Source organism: Capsicum annuum, chromosome 12 (genome assembly GCF_002878395.1).
Source record: "Capsicum annuum cultivar UCD-10X-F1 chromosome 12, UCD10Xv1.1, whole genome shotgun sequence".
NCBI classification, from domain to species: Eukaryota; Viridiplantae; Streptophyta; class Magnoliopsida; order Solanales; family Solanaceae; genus Capsicum; species Capsicum annuum.
Genome location: NC_061122.1, coordinates 185,077,181 through 185,092,672, shown reverse-complemented (window position 1 = coordinate 185,092,672; position 15,492 = coordinate 185,077,181). Strand labels below are relative to the sequence as shown.

The following is a 15,492-nucleotide window of genomic DNA, read 5'->3' as shown; positions in this document are numbered from 1 at the left end:
CTAAAGGTCATTAGTGACGAGTCCAAAAAACTGGTCCCTAATGCCCATTTCGATGGTAAAAAAATTGATCTTAATTACCTTTTAGTGACGGCATATCTTGTCCCAATCGACTAACTAACTGGTATTAATTATTGTTTTGCAATGACCAATATCATCCCAAATAAACTAACTACCTTGTCATAAATAATATTTAGCGATGCTATTTCTTGTCTCAAATAGACCAACTACCTCATCGTAATTATCTTTTTGCAGCGAGCAATCTCGTCCCAAATAGACTAACCACTTTATCATAATTATCTTTTAGCGACAGTATTTCTTATCTCAAATAGACTAACTACCTCATCATAATTATCTTTTTGCAAAGGTATTTCTCATCCCAAATGGACTAACTACATGGTCATAGTTATCCTTTAGCGACGAGTAAAATTTTTTCCTAGATCAACCTTTAAGGATGAGACATATTCTAGTCGTAGATCAACCATTAAAGATGAGCAACATCTCATCCTAGATAAATATTTGAAGGCGAGCAATATTTCTAGTCTCTAATTGACCACAAATGAGCCTAATATCACAAAATAATAAATTTCATCAAATAAATACCAAATTGCTATCGAGAATCTAGATACAAAAACATGATATATATAATTAGAGACCAAAAAACTTAGGTAACATCCCATTATATTAGTTTCAACTCAAAAACATGATATATTTAATTAAGTCATCGACTTTCAGTTTAAATTGCCAGCTTCTATCACAGGCCAAAAAATAATCAAATCCTCGACTTTCAATTCTTACTGTTTCACCTAAATCAAGTAACTCCTGCAACAATAAAACAAAAATTTAGTACATCACTTCACCTTATATGCTCGACATAAATCAACTAAGTAAATATATCAAAGTATCAAATTCAATTTTTAAACACAAGTGCAAAGAAAGCTCGAGGAGATGAAGAAATAACCATTTGTTCAATGTAGATGACAATAAAGAACTTTAATTTGATAGTTTCATTATAATGCATAATCAATTTAGATGATCCAAGTATCGCCCAATATGTACATCATATCTTCACACTAAGCATAATTAAATACTTCATCAGTTAAAAAGAGAGCGAGTTCAAGAGTATACACAAACCTTAGTAGCACTTCCATATCACAACTTGAAGATGAATAGAGTTTTATTAAGGTTGCTTCTATTCTACATCAATAAGAAAACAAACTGCAGTCAAACAAAGAAAATGGGCAAGGGAAGGGAAGATAAATGACCAGTGGAAGACTCAAAGGATCGAGAAGAAAAAGCAAACACCACCAGCAACAACAAAAACAACAACAATACCAGTAAAAAACATATAAATCCAAAGGTCCACAAGCTTCTTGGAATACAGATGTGTGTGTTCACTTTAAAAGTAAGGAACCAAGGTACTGTGTGATACGAGCAACAAATTTTTTTTAAACCAAGGTAATGTTTGTGCTCAGGTTTAACTTTAGATTTTTTCCATTGAGGTCTATCACTATTGCATAAGTAATTGCGTGGAGAAGATTTATGTGCAAAATAACTAAATGGCTCACCTAAGTGGAGTGATAGTAATCCAAGTTATACTAAAGACAGGTTGATGGCATTGACATTAGTAATTCTGGTAAACATAACACAATATATACAGTGCTCACTCGTCTACCTATATTTGACGTAATCATCCTCGCATCAAATCAATGTCAATATGGCCAGTTTGTAGATCCATCTGTCTTGAACTAGGCCATATTCCCATTGACGAGGATGGTGTGAGATTCTGGTTTGAAAGAGCATCAGATGGATTTACGAAATTGTCAGTGGTCTGAACATCTGAAGTTTCTGCACCCTATACACTTTGTGCAGCTCTTTTCTTTGCCTTTGAACTTGAGCATAAAAAGCTTCCCACTATTACCTAAAGTCATTCACTTTTAGTATCAGGCTTTCGAGGGGTAAGTGAAAAGTCAACGATTTGAATTTTATTTAGGAAGACCAATTTCGTCATGATTTACTGATGATCACATAACTATATAGATCTAAAACCAGCCAAAATTTTTGAGATTCAAAGGCGCGTGTAGAATAAAACGGGAGCAACCATATAAAGTTTCACACTTACTTGCAAATAAATCATCATTGTATCGTAAGATGAAGATAGACAATTACCTAAGTGTTTCTTTTCGAAGATATAAAATAGATTTCAATAAGATAGACGGATTGAAATACTACCTGAATTGGAGTTACTGCAATTAGAACACCTCCAACTCCACCACCTATCACGCGACCATCTGGACTATCAAGAGAAATACTTACGCTACCAATCCTACCCCAAGATCCACCACTATCATTGACCAAGAAAGAGCCCAATATACATAATATCTTAAATCGTCCCTCTATGGAATAAGAACATATGCTTGGAAGATCATTTTGGCATAATAAGATGGAAAAAGATACATAGATTATCTTAAATATCCATAGCTACAGGAGCTAATAGAAAAAAAGGGATACTCACCTAGGAGGAGGTAAATTAGGTAAAATGCAATAACATACTTAAATCAGTACTTAACTAGATTACAAGCTCCTAATAAAAAGAAAACTTTAACCTCTTTAATCAATGGTACCCCCCCAACAACCCAGACCACCCAGGTCCCAGAAAACTATACCAAGAAACCAAGAAAAAGTGAGAAATAATTGATTAACGAGTTTGTTAAAGATACGGCACAAAAATCCCAGAATCTGCAATCATATTTAGGTATGAACAACTATTTTCCTCACTGTTATAACGTGAATTTCAAATCAAGGAAAAGTGAATCTAGTGAATTAAAACATTGATACATAAGAATCAAGAAAACAACTTAAATTCTAGGCCTCAAAATTCTTAACCTCCGTGTTACGTTATTTTCCAAATATTAAGGACATTGAAAACTAAGTCTCAAAGTTATTTCAGGGTTACTAACATATCCATGAAAAGTTATTAGGCCAAAAAATTATTGAAAACACTAAATTTTTCTAATCATTCGAAAAAAAATTAATTTCATTGTAGCATCTCAAGAAAAGATGACAACTTCCTGCAGATCAGCCTAAACTATAGACATTTATGCTCTCCATTTAGGAGATAGCAGCTTACTATTATAAGCCTAAAAAATTATAATTTTGGAATTTAATATTAGTTTTCGGACCTCATATATAACAGTGCCACCAGAAGTTGATGGCTGATAAAGAGTTATAGTGGAGACGACACCATTTGTCGATAAAATACAAATTGATCTAGGCCCTTGTTGTGAAAATGACATTATTTTTTTTGTGATGTCCTGCAGTAAATGGAAATGAATCCATCCATTAATATTGTTAGAGGCAAAATTAAAGTTAAATTAGAGAAGTAACTGAATGTCCGAGAGAGTACTAATTAAAGGTAACCCAAAAGCAGTTTTTCCAAATTGAAGTTATAAAAATATTCTATTGTGCTCAAGGCCTTCTTATTTATACAAACAATTGGAGAGCACCTAACTTCATGTAAAGAAATGGTGATAAGAATAATTTAAAATGTCAAAACTGCTACTAGAATCCCCTTTTATTTGGTAATTCAAGCATAATTCAATTTTTCAAGTTTCAACTATTAAAAGGAGCCTCCTAAGGTTAACTTATTGCACATTCTCCACATAAAATTTACCAAGCCAACTATAGGCTATAGCTAAGAGAGTACCCATAAAGTTATCAATATTATAAGATTGCAAACCTATAAAGAAGAATCGTAGTTATTTCTTATTAATGATAAGTAAGTTCTTGTGCAATAGTTAAGCATACAAGACATATCAACATTTTGCTCTCTCATCTCCCTCTTCCACAAGCGAACTCGCCCCAATCCAAGAGAGAAGCATATATCAACCAAAAACGGATCCATCTCATTACATTATTCATGTAATGCTACTAAGGTCCCTGGAGATATGTTAGACCAAACTAATATGATTATTCTTTTTCTTTCTTTACTATTGAGCTCATTATGTTATTTCTTGCCTAAGTTCTTCGAAAACCTAACCTTGGAAAAAAACAGGGAGAGGAAAAGTTTATTCCGTGCTTTAACAATTATGTAGAAGTGAGGAAAAAAGAGACAACAGTAGTTTCTGCCATGCTATCTTTATGATGCTACAGAAGTTAACACACTCTAAACCACGTGAATCACATACTTCTCCTACAGCAATCATGATGACATGTGGGGCAAAACCAACTCCATATGTAATGGACAACCATCCTCCTAGCAAAAGAATCAACCAATTATATGTCAATAAAATAAAAAGGCTCAACAACAGTAAGCCAGCAACCAAAAGCATAGCAAAGAAACATCCAAGTACAGAAAATTCACAGAATGCTCAATGGATAGAAAAGGATACTCACACTGACACTTAGCAAAGTAATAGTAGAATTTTATGAAATTTCAACCTTGACTATCACATGTAGAAACCAAGTTCAGATGCTAAAAATAATGCAACTTCTGAAGTACTTATTTTGGTGATCTATTTTGAAACTAAACCCCAAAAAGACAAATTTTATGCATTTATGGCCTAAGCTATAACTTCTAGTTTTTTTGGCATCGGCATGATGATGCAAGAAGAATCTGGGAATCTCCATTTGCATTTTTTAAGGTGAGAACAGAAAATAATTATCTGCAACTTCTATTGTATGCTTCATTTTGAAAAATAATCAACCAATTTAGCATTTTGTTGTACTCTTTTTCTTTTGGGGAATTAGCAGTCATTTATTTATCTCATTAAGATAATCAAAGAATAAAGTTTCAGTAATCCCATGTTACTTGGTACCTATTCTCCCTCCATATTACCCATGAACAGAAACTAAAAAGTTGACTAGAAACCAAAAAAAAATCAATGTTTAACTATAATTAGGAAGCAAAAAGAGCAAGAAAACAATACTTAAACCCATTCTGATACGAGGAAAAAGACAACGTAATGTAGTGAAACATTTAACCTTATAGTAGTTATCAACCACGCCTGTGAATAGAAAATAAAAAGATGTCTAGAAAGAGAGAAAAATCCAATATTTTACTACAATTTTGCCAGCAATAAGAGCAAGAAAACAACATTGTACCATTTTGATATGAGAAAAAATAGAAAGGACTGTTATAATGTAGGAATATTTGTTAACTACACCCATGAATAGAGACGAAAAGGGTGCCAAGAAAGTAACAAATAAATCCAATCTTTAACTAAAATTAGGGATCCAAAAGAACAATAAAACAACATTTAAATCCATTTTACATGAGGAAAAACATAGAACATTATGGTGAAGCATTTAACCATATAGTTTTTGTTAACCACACCCATAACAAAAATTAAAAGGGTGCCAAGAAAGAGCCAAAAAAATTTAATCTTTAACTATAATTAGGAAGTAAAAAACCATTTCGATATGAGGAAAAACACATAGGATTGTGGTGAAGCATTTCATTATATAGCATTTGTTAACCACACACATGAATAGAAACTAAAAGGGTGTTAAAAAAGACAAAAAAATTTTAATTTTTTCTATAATTTGAAAACAAAACCAACACAACTTTTCTGAACCAAACCTTCTTCCAACAATATCAGCGATTCCATTACCACACCACCATATTTTTAAAATTTGAATGCTCTTTATCGGATCACACCCAGCCCCACCCTACCCTACGTAGCAGTAAACTAGCCCCAATCTACACAAGCTATACCCCATTACTATTCCTAGTAGCTAGACGATAGAGAGACGATAACTGTCCAACCACAAATTGACAAATTTCATAATGAATTACCAAGTATTACAAATAAAAAAAATAACAGATTCGGATAGCAATAAAACTAATTTAGAATAACTTCGAAAGAAAGAGATTAGGGCAAATTATTAGCTACAATAACCAGAGATTGAAAAATCGTATTAGCGTAAATTATTATTGCAATAACCAATAACTAAATCATACCCTGAATTCATGATAGATCAGATAAACTAGAGATTGGGGCAAATTATTAGCTGCAATAACTCTTAAAATTGAAGAAGCAATTGGAAAATTGGTGCTAAATTAGTGCGTATAGTATTTGATTTGAGACCAGCCACTGTATTTTGTTTGAGGATTGAAGGCATCAGCGATATCATGTAATACAGTACTCGTATATGCTAGTTAGAGAGGCAGCTTTACAAAAGGATGAGCTCTTTTTTTGGGTAAATAAAGACGATCCCTTCTTTTCTAGAATATTAAAAGTAAAAAGAATTGGGGCGTAAGTAAGTTTTAGTAAAATAAAATAAATTATTAAAATTTAAATAATTTATTTTGGCATTATTTTTTCCAGCTCAAAGCTCCCAATTAAAATTTGGGACTAGCTAAAAAAAATTAGGGATTGAATTTTTTACCTTCACAATAAAATATAATATTAAGGACAGTAATTTAATCTCATCCTAATAAGTATATTTTTAGAGATCAAATTATTGACTCGTCCCTAAAAGTTGGTCTTAAATAAACCTTTTTCTTGTAGTGATAAAAGCTCTCACCTATGTTGTATAAAAGTTGTATTTTGTTTTTGGATTACTCTGCATACCAGAACATCTGTATTGATCCCTCATATTTTAGGGTTCGAGGCTCAGTCCAGGGCCCCACTAAGCCTTAGAATTGTTAGACAGAAGTGTGCAGTTGGTGAGCCTCCCTTACTTCAGAAGGTCATTTTTAATGCATTGTTATTTCATTGTGGAGTTGGTCCGACTAGGGGCCTTGTCCCTATTTTAAGTAAGATATTGGCTTTGATGTATTAGAGATTTCGCAGACTGATGTTAGATACTAATGGAGGTTTATGAAATTTCATCTTTGATTATTCAGTTGAATTATAATATTGGCTATGTTTTCGTATGATGAAACTTTTGCATATCTTTATACTATTTGAATGATGTGCATAATTGCCACAAAGTAAAAAAAAAGGATGGCTCAGGCCATTATGGTTTGGATGCCCATCACGGCCAAGGCCTAGTTCGAGTCGTGACAATCTAGGAGTTGTCGTTCAAGGGAAGAGAAGAGTATTGACCAGTCATCGCTGACCTGGATTGATTTGTGGTTGAACCCTTTGTGGATATGGGAAAGAAATTTGTGACAATAGATCGCTTAGGTCATTTATTGGTGCATAAATTCATGATACAATAGCTGTAATTTATACCTGCTGGTTGAAATGGTTCGGTTATCACTCCTGTATAATGTCAATTCAGTTATTCTTCTTTTCTTTATCATAGATATTTTTTCATAAGCTCTTAGGTGTTATTTGTAATACTACAATTATTTTGTCTTTTGGGTTAGTTCAACTCTTTTTTCTTGGAAAAAATTTAACCAACCTATCCAATATACATGATGATTGTAGTGTGTGAAATTTTTTTTTATCCTTCTTTTTCCTCTTTGACAGTGTTGCTTGGTGCAAAATTCCTTTCGATGGATTTTTAATTTTTGTATTTGGTTCACATCCTCCTGCCTCAGGCAATTTAACTATGATTCATGGAACTAGTGTTGTTAGGGAATATGATATAGTAATATGGCATTGATAGTCCTCTAGTAAGAGGCTCTATAATCTATCAAATTCATTATTGAAGGGTATCACTATTAGAAAATCACTTTGCATAAACCTTAATTTAATATTTGGAGTAATTCTGTATCTGATTTTGGGAATTTTACTTTGTTAGAGTTGTGATCCAAATTTTGGTTGATGGGCCTTTATGTTTTTGGGCCTAGGACCTATTTGTACGCACATAATATATAAGTGTGATTTAGTGGGTTATTTATTATTTAGAAAATTCAGCCTTCGCCACATTGTACTCTCTTTCCATTAGAGTAAAACCTCCTCTGCCTCTGCCCGTGGTTTTTCCCGCAAAGGTTTCCATGTAATCTATGTGTTGTTCTTATTTTTTTACTTGTGGTTTGCTTATTCTGTACAAATCCTAACAAACTAGTATCAGAGCTTGGTTGATTATTTTCTCAGAGATGACAACCATGAAGTATGATATTCTGCTGTTGGATCGCCACACCAGATTTTCAATATGGCAGGTTAAGATATCATCTGTGCTCACGTATATGGATTTGGAAGATGCTTTATTAGGGTTTGATAAGGTGCCCTCATCATGGAAGGATGAGGAAAAATAGCGTAAGGATTAGAAGGCTCTATCTCAGATCCACTTTTATTTATGCAATCAGATTCTACAAGATGTTTTGAAGGAGACCAATGTCGCTGTGTTGTGGTTGAAACTAGAATCTTTATGCATGACAAAGAGCCTAAAATGTAAGTTGCATCTCAAACAATGACTTTATTCCCATCGTATGTCTGAGGGTGCATCTTTGGAAGATCACCTATCTGTCTTTAAAGAAATCGTCTTTGATTTAGAGACTCTGGAGGTTAAGTACGATGAGGAAGATTTAGAGTTGAGTTTGTTGTGTTCGCTGCCTACATCATACACGGCCTTTAGGGATACGATTTTATATAGTCGTGATACCCTGACCATAGATAAAGTTTATGATGCGTTGTTCTCTAAGGAGAAGATGAAGCATCTTGTGAATGGGTTAGAGACTCAAGGAGATAGTCTCATTGTTCGAGGAGGAAGGACTCGTGATAGGAATTCTGGGGGTGATGATAGGAATAGGTTAAAATCCAAAATCCAAAAACAGAAACAAAACCTATAATTACTATAAGAAGAAGGGCCATATCAAATCCGAGTGTTGGAATCTATAGAATAGAGAGAAAAGAGAAGCTCTAAAACCCAAGGAAAACTAACAAGATAAGTTCGGTGAAGCTAGTTTTGTGGAAGATGATGGTAGAAATAAAGAACTCTTGGTAGTTTCTGATGGTAACTCTAAATCCCATGAGGATTGGATTCTTGATTCAGCTTGCACATTTCATATATGTCATAATCAGGATTGGTTTAGAACATATGAAACAGTCTCTAAAGGTGCTGTGTTGATGGGAAATAACACACCTTGTAAGATAGCTAGTATTGAAACAATCAAGACAAGATGTTTAATGGGATTTTGAGGACACTTAGTGATGTGCGGTATGTCCCAGACCTAAAGAGAAATCTTATTTCCTTGAGTACCCTTGATTCGAATGGTTGTAGGTACACTGGTGAAGGTGGAGGCCTAAAGGTTACTAAAGGTGCTCTTGTTGTGATGAAGGGACAAAGAAAGTCTGCATATTTATATGTCCTGCAAGGCTCTACTATTATAGGTGATGCAGCTGTTTCTACCTTCTCTCTATCAGAAAGTGATATTTCTAAACTTTGGCATATGCGCCTGGGCATATGAATGAAAATAGGATGGCTAAACTAAGTAGGAGAGGACTTCTTGATGGGTAGAGTATTACAAAATTAGAGTTCTAGGAGCACTTTGTATTCGGGAAGTAGAAGAGAGTCAGATTCACTAAAGGCATCCACTTAACTAAGGGTACACTTGATTACATTCATTCTGATCTCTGGGGTCCTGCTAGAGTACCTTCTAGAGGAGGCGCTAATTACTAATTGACTATTATTGATGACTATTCCAGAAAAGTTTAGGTGTTCTTTCTGAAGCAAAAGAATGATGTGTTGCCTACTTTCAAGAAGTGGAAGACTATGATTGAAAATCAGACAGGGAAGCAGGTAAAATGTTTGCGGACCGATAATGGTTTAGAGTTCTATTCTAATGAATTTAATGCTTTGTGCAAGTCAGAAGGAATTGTGAGGCACTTGACAATTCGTCATACTCCGCAGTAGAATGGTGTGGCCGAATGAATGAATAGGACTATAATGGAAAAGGTGTGTTGTATGCTCTCTAATGCTGGTTTACCCAAGTCTTTTTGGGCCGAAGCTACTTCCACGGCTTGTCTTCTTATTAACCGCTCTCCCTCAGTTGAGATTGATAAAAAGACTCTACAAGAGATATGGTCTGGTACTCCTGCTAGTTATTCTGATTTGAGGATATTTGGATGTCCTACGTATGCTCATATTGATAATGGAAAGTTGGAACCTAGATCTGTCAAGTTCTTCTTTATACGTTATAAGCCTGGTGTTAAAGGTTATAAGCTTTGGTGTCCAGAAATCAAAAAGGTTATAATTAGCAGGGATGTTGAGTTTGATGAAACTGCCATGCTTAGGGCTCCCTCCGAATCTAGTGCTTCATCTCTAAATAAGCTTTGTGACATAAATCAGCAACAGTCAAGCACCTACATTAAATTACAAATTAGAGCAGAGACTACACCAGTGCCTACTTTCCAGTCTAGCCCGGAGATACAGAGTGTTACTATTTTTTCTTCACCACCAGTGACCCCACAATATTCTATTGCTAAAGATAGGACTAAAAGAGATATTAGACCTCCTATAAAGTATGCTAAAGATGATTTGGTTGCTTATGTATTGAATGTAGCAGAAGGTATTAATTCCAGTGAAGAACCTTCTTCTTACTCAGTGGTAGTTAGTTGTGATGATTCTGGCCGATGGATGATTGCTATGCGGGAGGAGATGGAATTACTTCATAAGAATGGCACATGGGATTTTGTGAGATTGCCAAAAGATAAAAAATATTGTTTGTTGCAAGTAGGAATTTAAAAAGAAAGAAGGAACATCAGGAGTTGAAGATGCTAGGTACAAAGCAAGACTAGATGCTAAAGGATACAGTCAGGTTTCGGTTGTTGACTTCACAAATATGTTTTCTCCAGCTATAAACCATAGTTCGATTCGAGCCTTCCTTGGTATTGTGGCCATGCATGATCTTGAGCTTGAGCAGTTGGATGTTAAAACTGCATTCTTACATGGAGAACTTGAGGAGGATATCTATATGCAGCAACCAGAGGATTTTGTAGTTTCAGGAAAGAAGGACTATGTATGCTTAGTGAAAAAGTCTCTTTGTGGCTTAAAGCAGTCACCCTGGTAGTGGTATAAGAGGTTTGACTCTTTTATGATCTCTCATATATTTCAGAGAAGCAGCTATGATAGTTATGTCTACTTCAAAGAGATAAGTGATGGTTCATTCTTGCATCTTCTCTTGTATGTTGATGATATGTTGATTGCAGCAAAGGATATGAAAGAGATAATAAAAGTCAAAGCCCAGCTCTGTAAGGAGTATAACATGAAGGATCTAGGAGCAGCAAAGAAGATCCTTGGCATGGAAATTATACGGGATAGAGAAAAGTCTAAGTTATATTTGAGTCAAAAAATGTATATTGAGAAAGTGCTTCACAGGTTCAATATGCAAAATGCCTAACCTGTAAGTACTCCATTGGCAGCTCACTTCAAACTCTCAGCCACTTTATCTCCAAAAATAGATTATGAGCGTGACTATATATCTCGAGCTCCATACTCTAGTGCCATCGGGTCTTTTATGTATGCGATGGTGTATTCTTGACCAGATTTATCTTATGTCCTCAATGCAGTTAGCAGATACATGGAAAATCCTAGTAAAGAACATTGGAAAGCAGTTTAGTGGATTTTCAGATACTTATATGGATCTACTGATATTTTTTTTATAGTTTGGGCAAAATAGATATAGAATAATCTGGTATGTTGATTTTGATTTTGCAATAGATCGTGATAAAAGGAGTTCCACTATGTTTTCACCATTGGTGGTTGTGCTATTAGTTTAGAAGCTGCCTTACATACTACAGTTGCTTTGTCAACTACTGAGGCAGAGAACATGGCTATTACAGAGGCTTTCAAGGAAGCTATTTTGTTAAAGGGTCTATTTGATGAACTTAGCAAAGACTTACCGATTACTACGGTCTCTTGCGACAGTCAGAGTGCTATCTTACTTATGAAAGATCAGATTTTTCACGAGAGGACAAAGCACATCGATGTTCGGTATCATTTTGTGCATGAAATTATTGCTCGTGATGATATTGTGATGAGCAAGATTAGTACTCATGATAATCCCATTGATATGATGACCAAGACACTACCAAGTACCAAGTTTGAGCATTTCTTGGACTTGGTTAGTGTTAGCTGTTAAGATGTGCCCTTAGGGGCTTTTGCAGAAGAGGTGGAGAGTTTGTCTTGAAATAGATTTGAGTTCTGAATTAGAATTCGTGTCAAGGTGGACATTGTTAGAGTTGTGACCCAAATTTCGGTTGATGGACCTTTATGTTTCTGGGTCTAGGACCTATTTGTACGCACGTAATATATAAGTGTGATTTAGTGATTTATTTTATTATTCAGAAAATTCAACCTTCTCGATATTGTACTCTCTTTCCATTATAGTGAAACCTTCTCTGCCTCTGCCCGTGGTTTTTCCCGCAAGGGTTTCCACGTAAATTTGTGTGTTGTTCATGTTTTGTTTTACTTGTGGTTTGCTTATTCTGTCCGAATCCTAACATACTTCCCAAATACAAAAATAGTATGAGGTTCAGCTTGTTGGTTGAGATCAATAGTTCCCTTTTACGTTAAAGTCGATGATCATAATGAATTGGTATTTGCTTGAATTCTTCTAAGACAACTAGATATATGGTTTCATACTTTCAAAGGTTGAGTGTGCATTCTTTTGAAAATTTCTAAGCTTAAACATGATCATGATCTTTTGAGCCTACTAAATCCTGCCAGACCACGCGATGAGAGGCTCTACCACACCATGAGATTTTAGATAACTTCCTCACACAACTTGTTTTCTCTAAATTATTTAGTACTTGTCTGGACTCTATTATGAAAATAGGTGCTAGTTTTCAGTAGATATACATTATTTTGGTGCAGAAATGCATCTATATTCACCCATATGCACCCAATGACATGGCCTAACTAAACAAATGTTCACCCTTTTGCACCCAATGAACAAGCAGTTGGCTATCAGGTTGTTACAGCTTGCAAACTGCAGAAACAGAATAACCAATCAAGAATGTTACATGCTCTCTTGGAGGAAATGTTCGATGATTTATGTGACCTATTGTGTACAATTACAGGTTTTGGTTCCTTCTCCTTGCAGCCTAATTCTGTTGATACTGGAGAATATTCTAGATTGATGGTTATTGATGCATATCATATAGTACTCGTCATAATCAAAATGAATAGTTTGCTTGCAGATTTGATTTAAACTCTCTTAATAACTAGATTACACTAAGAGACTAATTAATGAACTTAATTAAGATTGTATTTGTGAAATGTTTAAAGATCCAAATTGGTGGGAAAATATTGCACATGCTTTTACTATTTTCAGCTATTAAATACCAATCCCATTTACGAGTCCCTTATATCCAAAAATAACTTTCCCTTTTACTTGTCCATTTTAGCAACTCAAGATAGATATATTATCTTCCTCCAATTTTACTCTCATTATTAAGTAACTACATAAAATTTAGTAGTAAAATTTAAATTTTCAAAGCCTTTTTTATATGGTAATTTAGTAAAATAAATCCTTAAGGAGAGTGTAAAGTCAATAGAGGAGTAGTAAAAGGGAATGGAGGGACTTAAGGAAAATCACCTGATGAAACCCCATTCTCGATGAAGATCTTTACTTTAATCTAGTTACTACTTGAATTCTGTTATCCTTCACAGAGTTGTAGAAGGCTATATAGTTTAATCTTCAAAGAACACTTGATTACCATAATGGGATGCAAATGGCCATCAGATTCTTCTCCATTGTTCATCCTTAAATCTGTAAAGTTTTTGGCTAGTGTAATTGAATTTGATTTTTGCTGCAGTCGAGGGGTGACCATCACCGCAATGTATGCATCATTCCTGTATCAACACATGGAACAAATCTTGCAAGTGCTGCAATGTGTGGGATGAAAATGGTTGCTGTTGGGATAGATGCAAAAGGAAACATTAATATTGAAGAGTTGAGAAAGGTTGTTGAGGCAAAAAAGGATAAACTTGTATCTCTCATGGTAAATCACATGCTACTTAAATCTATATTAATTTTAAATAACATATCCAACAACTCATGGAGGGTATGAGGAGGAAATGGATGAGATATCTAAGATAATCCATGACTATGGTGGTCAGGCGTATATGGATGGAGCTAACATGAATAGGTAAGTACATCATATCAACTCCTAACCTTTCATGCTGTAATTTTCTTTCTCAGATTTACAGCTTATTAGTCGAGTGTGTGTAAACTAGGATGCAAACATTGCATAAGATTTAATTCTTGTAGATTTTACTTGTCACTGAGTCTGTTTAGTCATAAGACTGTTATATCTGTTTAAATTATAGCTCAGCAATTTTGAAGTTAGACCTTATATCTTAAAAGAAGAGATGTATCTGGATTAGGCAATTAACCTCAAATTTACCCTTCTATCATTTTCTTCTTCTTTTTTTTTTTACTACCGGGTGATTTGGTAGTTGTCCCACATGATACGTTGGATAGATGATTTACTGTAGTTTGGTTTGCTCTAACTTTCGTGAATTCTTATTATGTCCAGTTCAGTGAAGTCTATTGAAGTATTGAGTTATTTGCTGTTATTTTCCTTTTTTGTTTAGTAATTTTATTTCTGAAATTCAGTTATTTAAGTTGATATAGAATCGGATTTATTAGTATCCTAGTTGAAGGTAGAATAGGATTTTATTAGCTTCCTAGTTAGAAATAGAATAGGAACCTTTTGTCTATTTATATTATCAAATGTGGATGAATAAATAATAGAATATTTTTTTATCGTTAAACGTTTTCTTCTTCTTTGTGTTCTGTAGAACAACAATTGGTATCAAGAGCCAATTTCTTGAGGGATCTATGAGAAAGAAGACCCCCAAAAATAACCCTGCGTAAAAGTTAATATTATTATGGCTTCCAACAATTTTTCAATTCCTTCACCCCTAATTTTTTTTGGTGAGAATTATCCAATTCGGGCACTCAAGATGAGAACATACTTGCGAGTATGTGATCTGTAGGAAGTGGTAGAGGTTGGAGGAGAGATAAATCCTTTGCCAAATAATCCTACTATGGCACAAATTAAGAATCACAGACAAAAGGTTTCAAATACTTTTAAAGCTCTATCTTGCATATAATCAGCACTTTCGGAAGTAATTTTTGCTAGAGTTATGGCGAGTGAGACTGCAAAGGAAGCTTAGGACAAGTTGAAAGAAGAATTTCACGAAAGTGACAACATTAGGCAAATAAAACTGATAAATCTGAGAAGAGAGTTTGAAATTCTCAAAATGAAGGATTCAGAAATTATTGAAGAATTCTCCAACGAGTTGATGAAGCTTGTAAACCAAATCAGACTTATGGGAGAAGATTTTACAGATTCAAGAATCGTGGAAAAGGTTCTTGTGAGTTTGTCAAGAAGATTTAAAGCAAAGATCTCCTCACTCGAATATTCAAAGGATCTCATATAACTGTCACCTTCAGAACTTGTATCTATTCTTCAAGCTCAAGAGCAAAGAAGATCCTTGAGGCTAGAAGAAGCTACTGAAACTGCTCTTCAAGCCAAGTTCAAAGGGAAGATGCAAATGCAAAAGGAAGGTAAAATCTCATAAACTTCTACTAATTCTAGTAGAAATAATCAAGGCGATTCTTGTAATGGAGTCAAGAAAAGAGAAAAC

General features: G+C 34.4%; 1 protein-coding gene across 1 annotated transcript; it reads right to left on the bottom strand.

Annotated features, from left to right (window-relative positions):
- Positions 1-1,687: 1,687 nt before the first annotated feature.
- LOC107839164 (AT-hook motif nuclear-localized protein 9) lies at positions 1,688-5,606 on the bottom strand. Its single transcript, XM_047401676.1, is given in 5 exon segments — positions 1,688-1,918; positions 2,230-2,391; positions 3,180-3,311; positions 4,185-4,252; positions 5,579-5,606. Coding segments are annotated over 5 exon segments (621 nt in total).
- Positions 5,607-15,492: the final 9,886 nt, after the last annotated feature.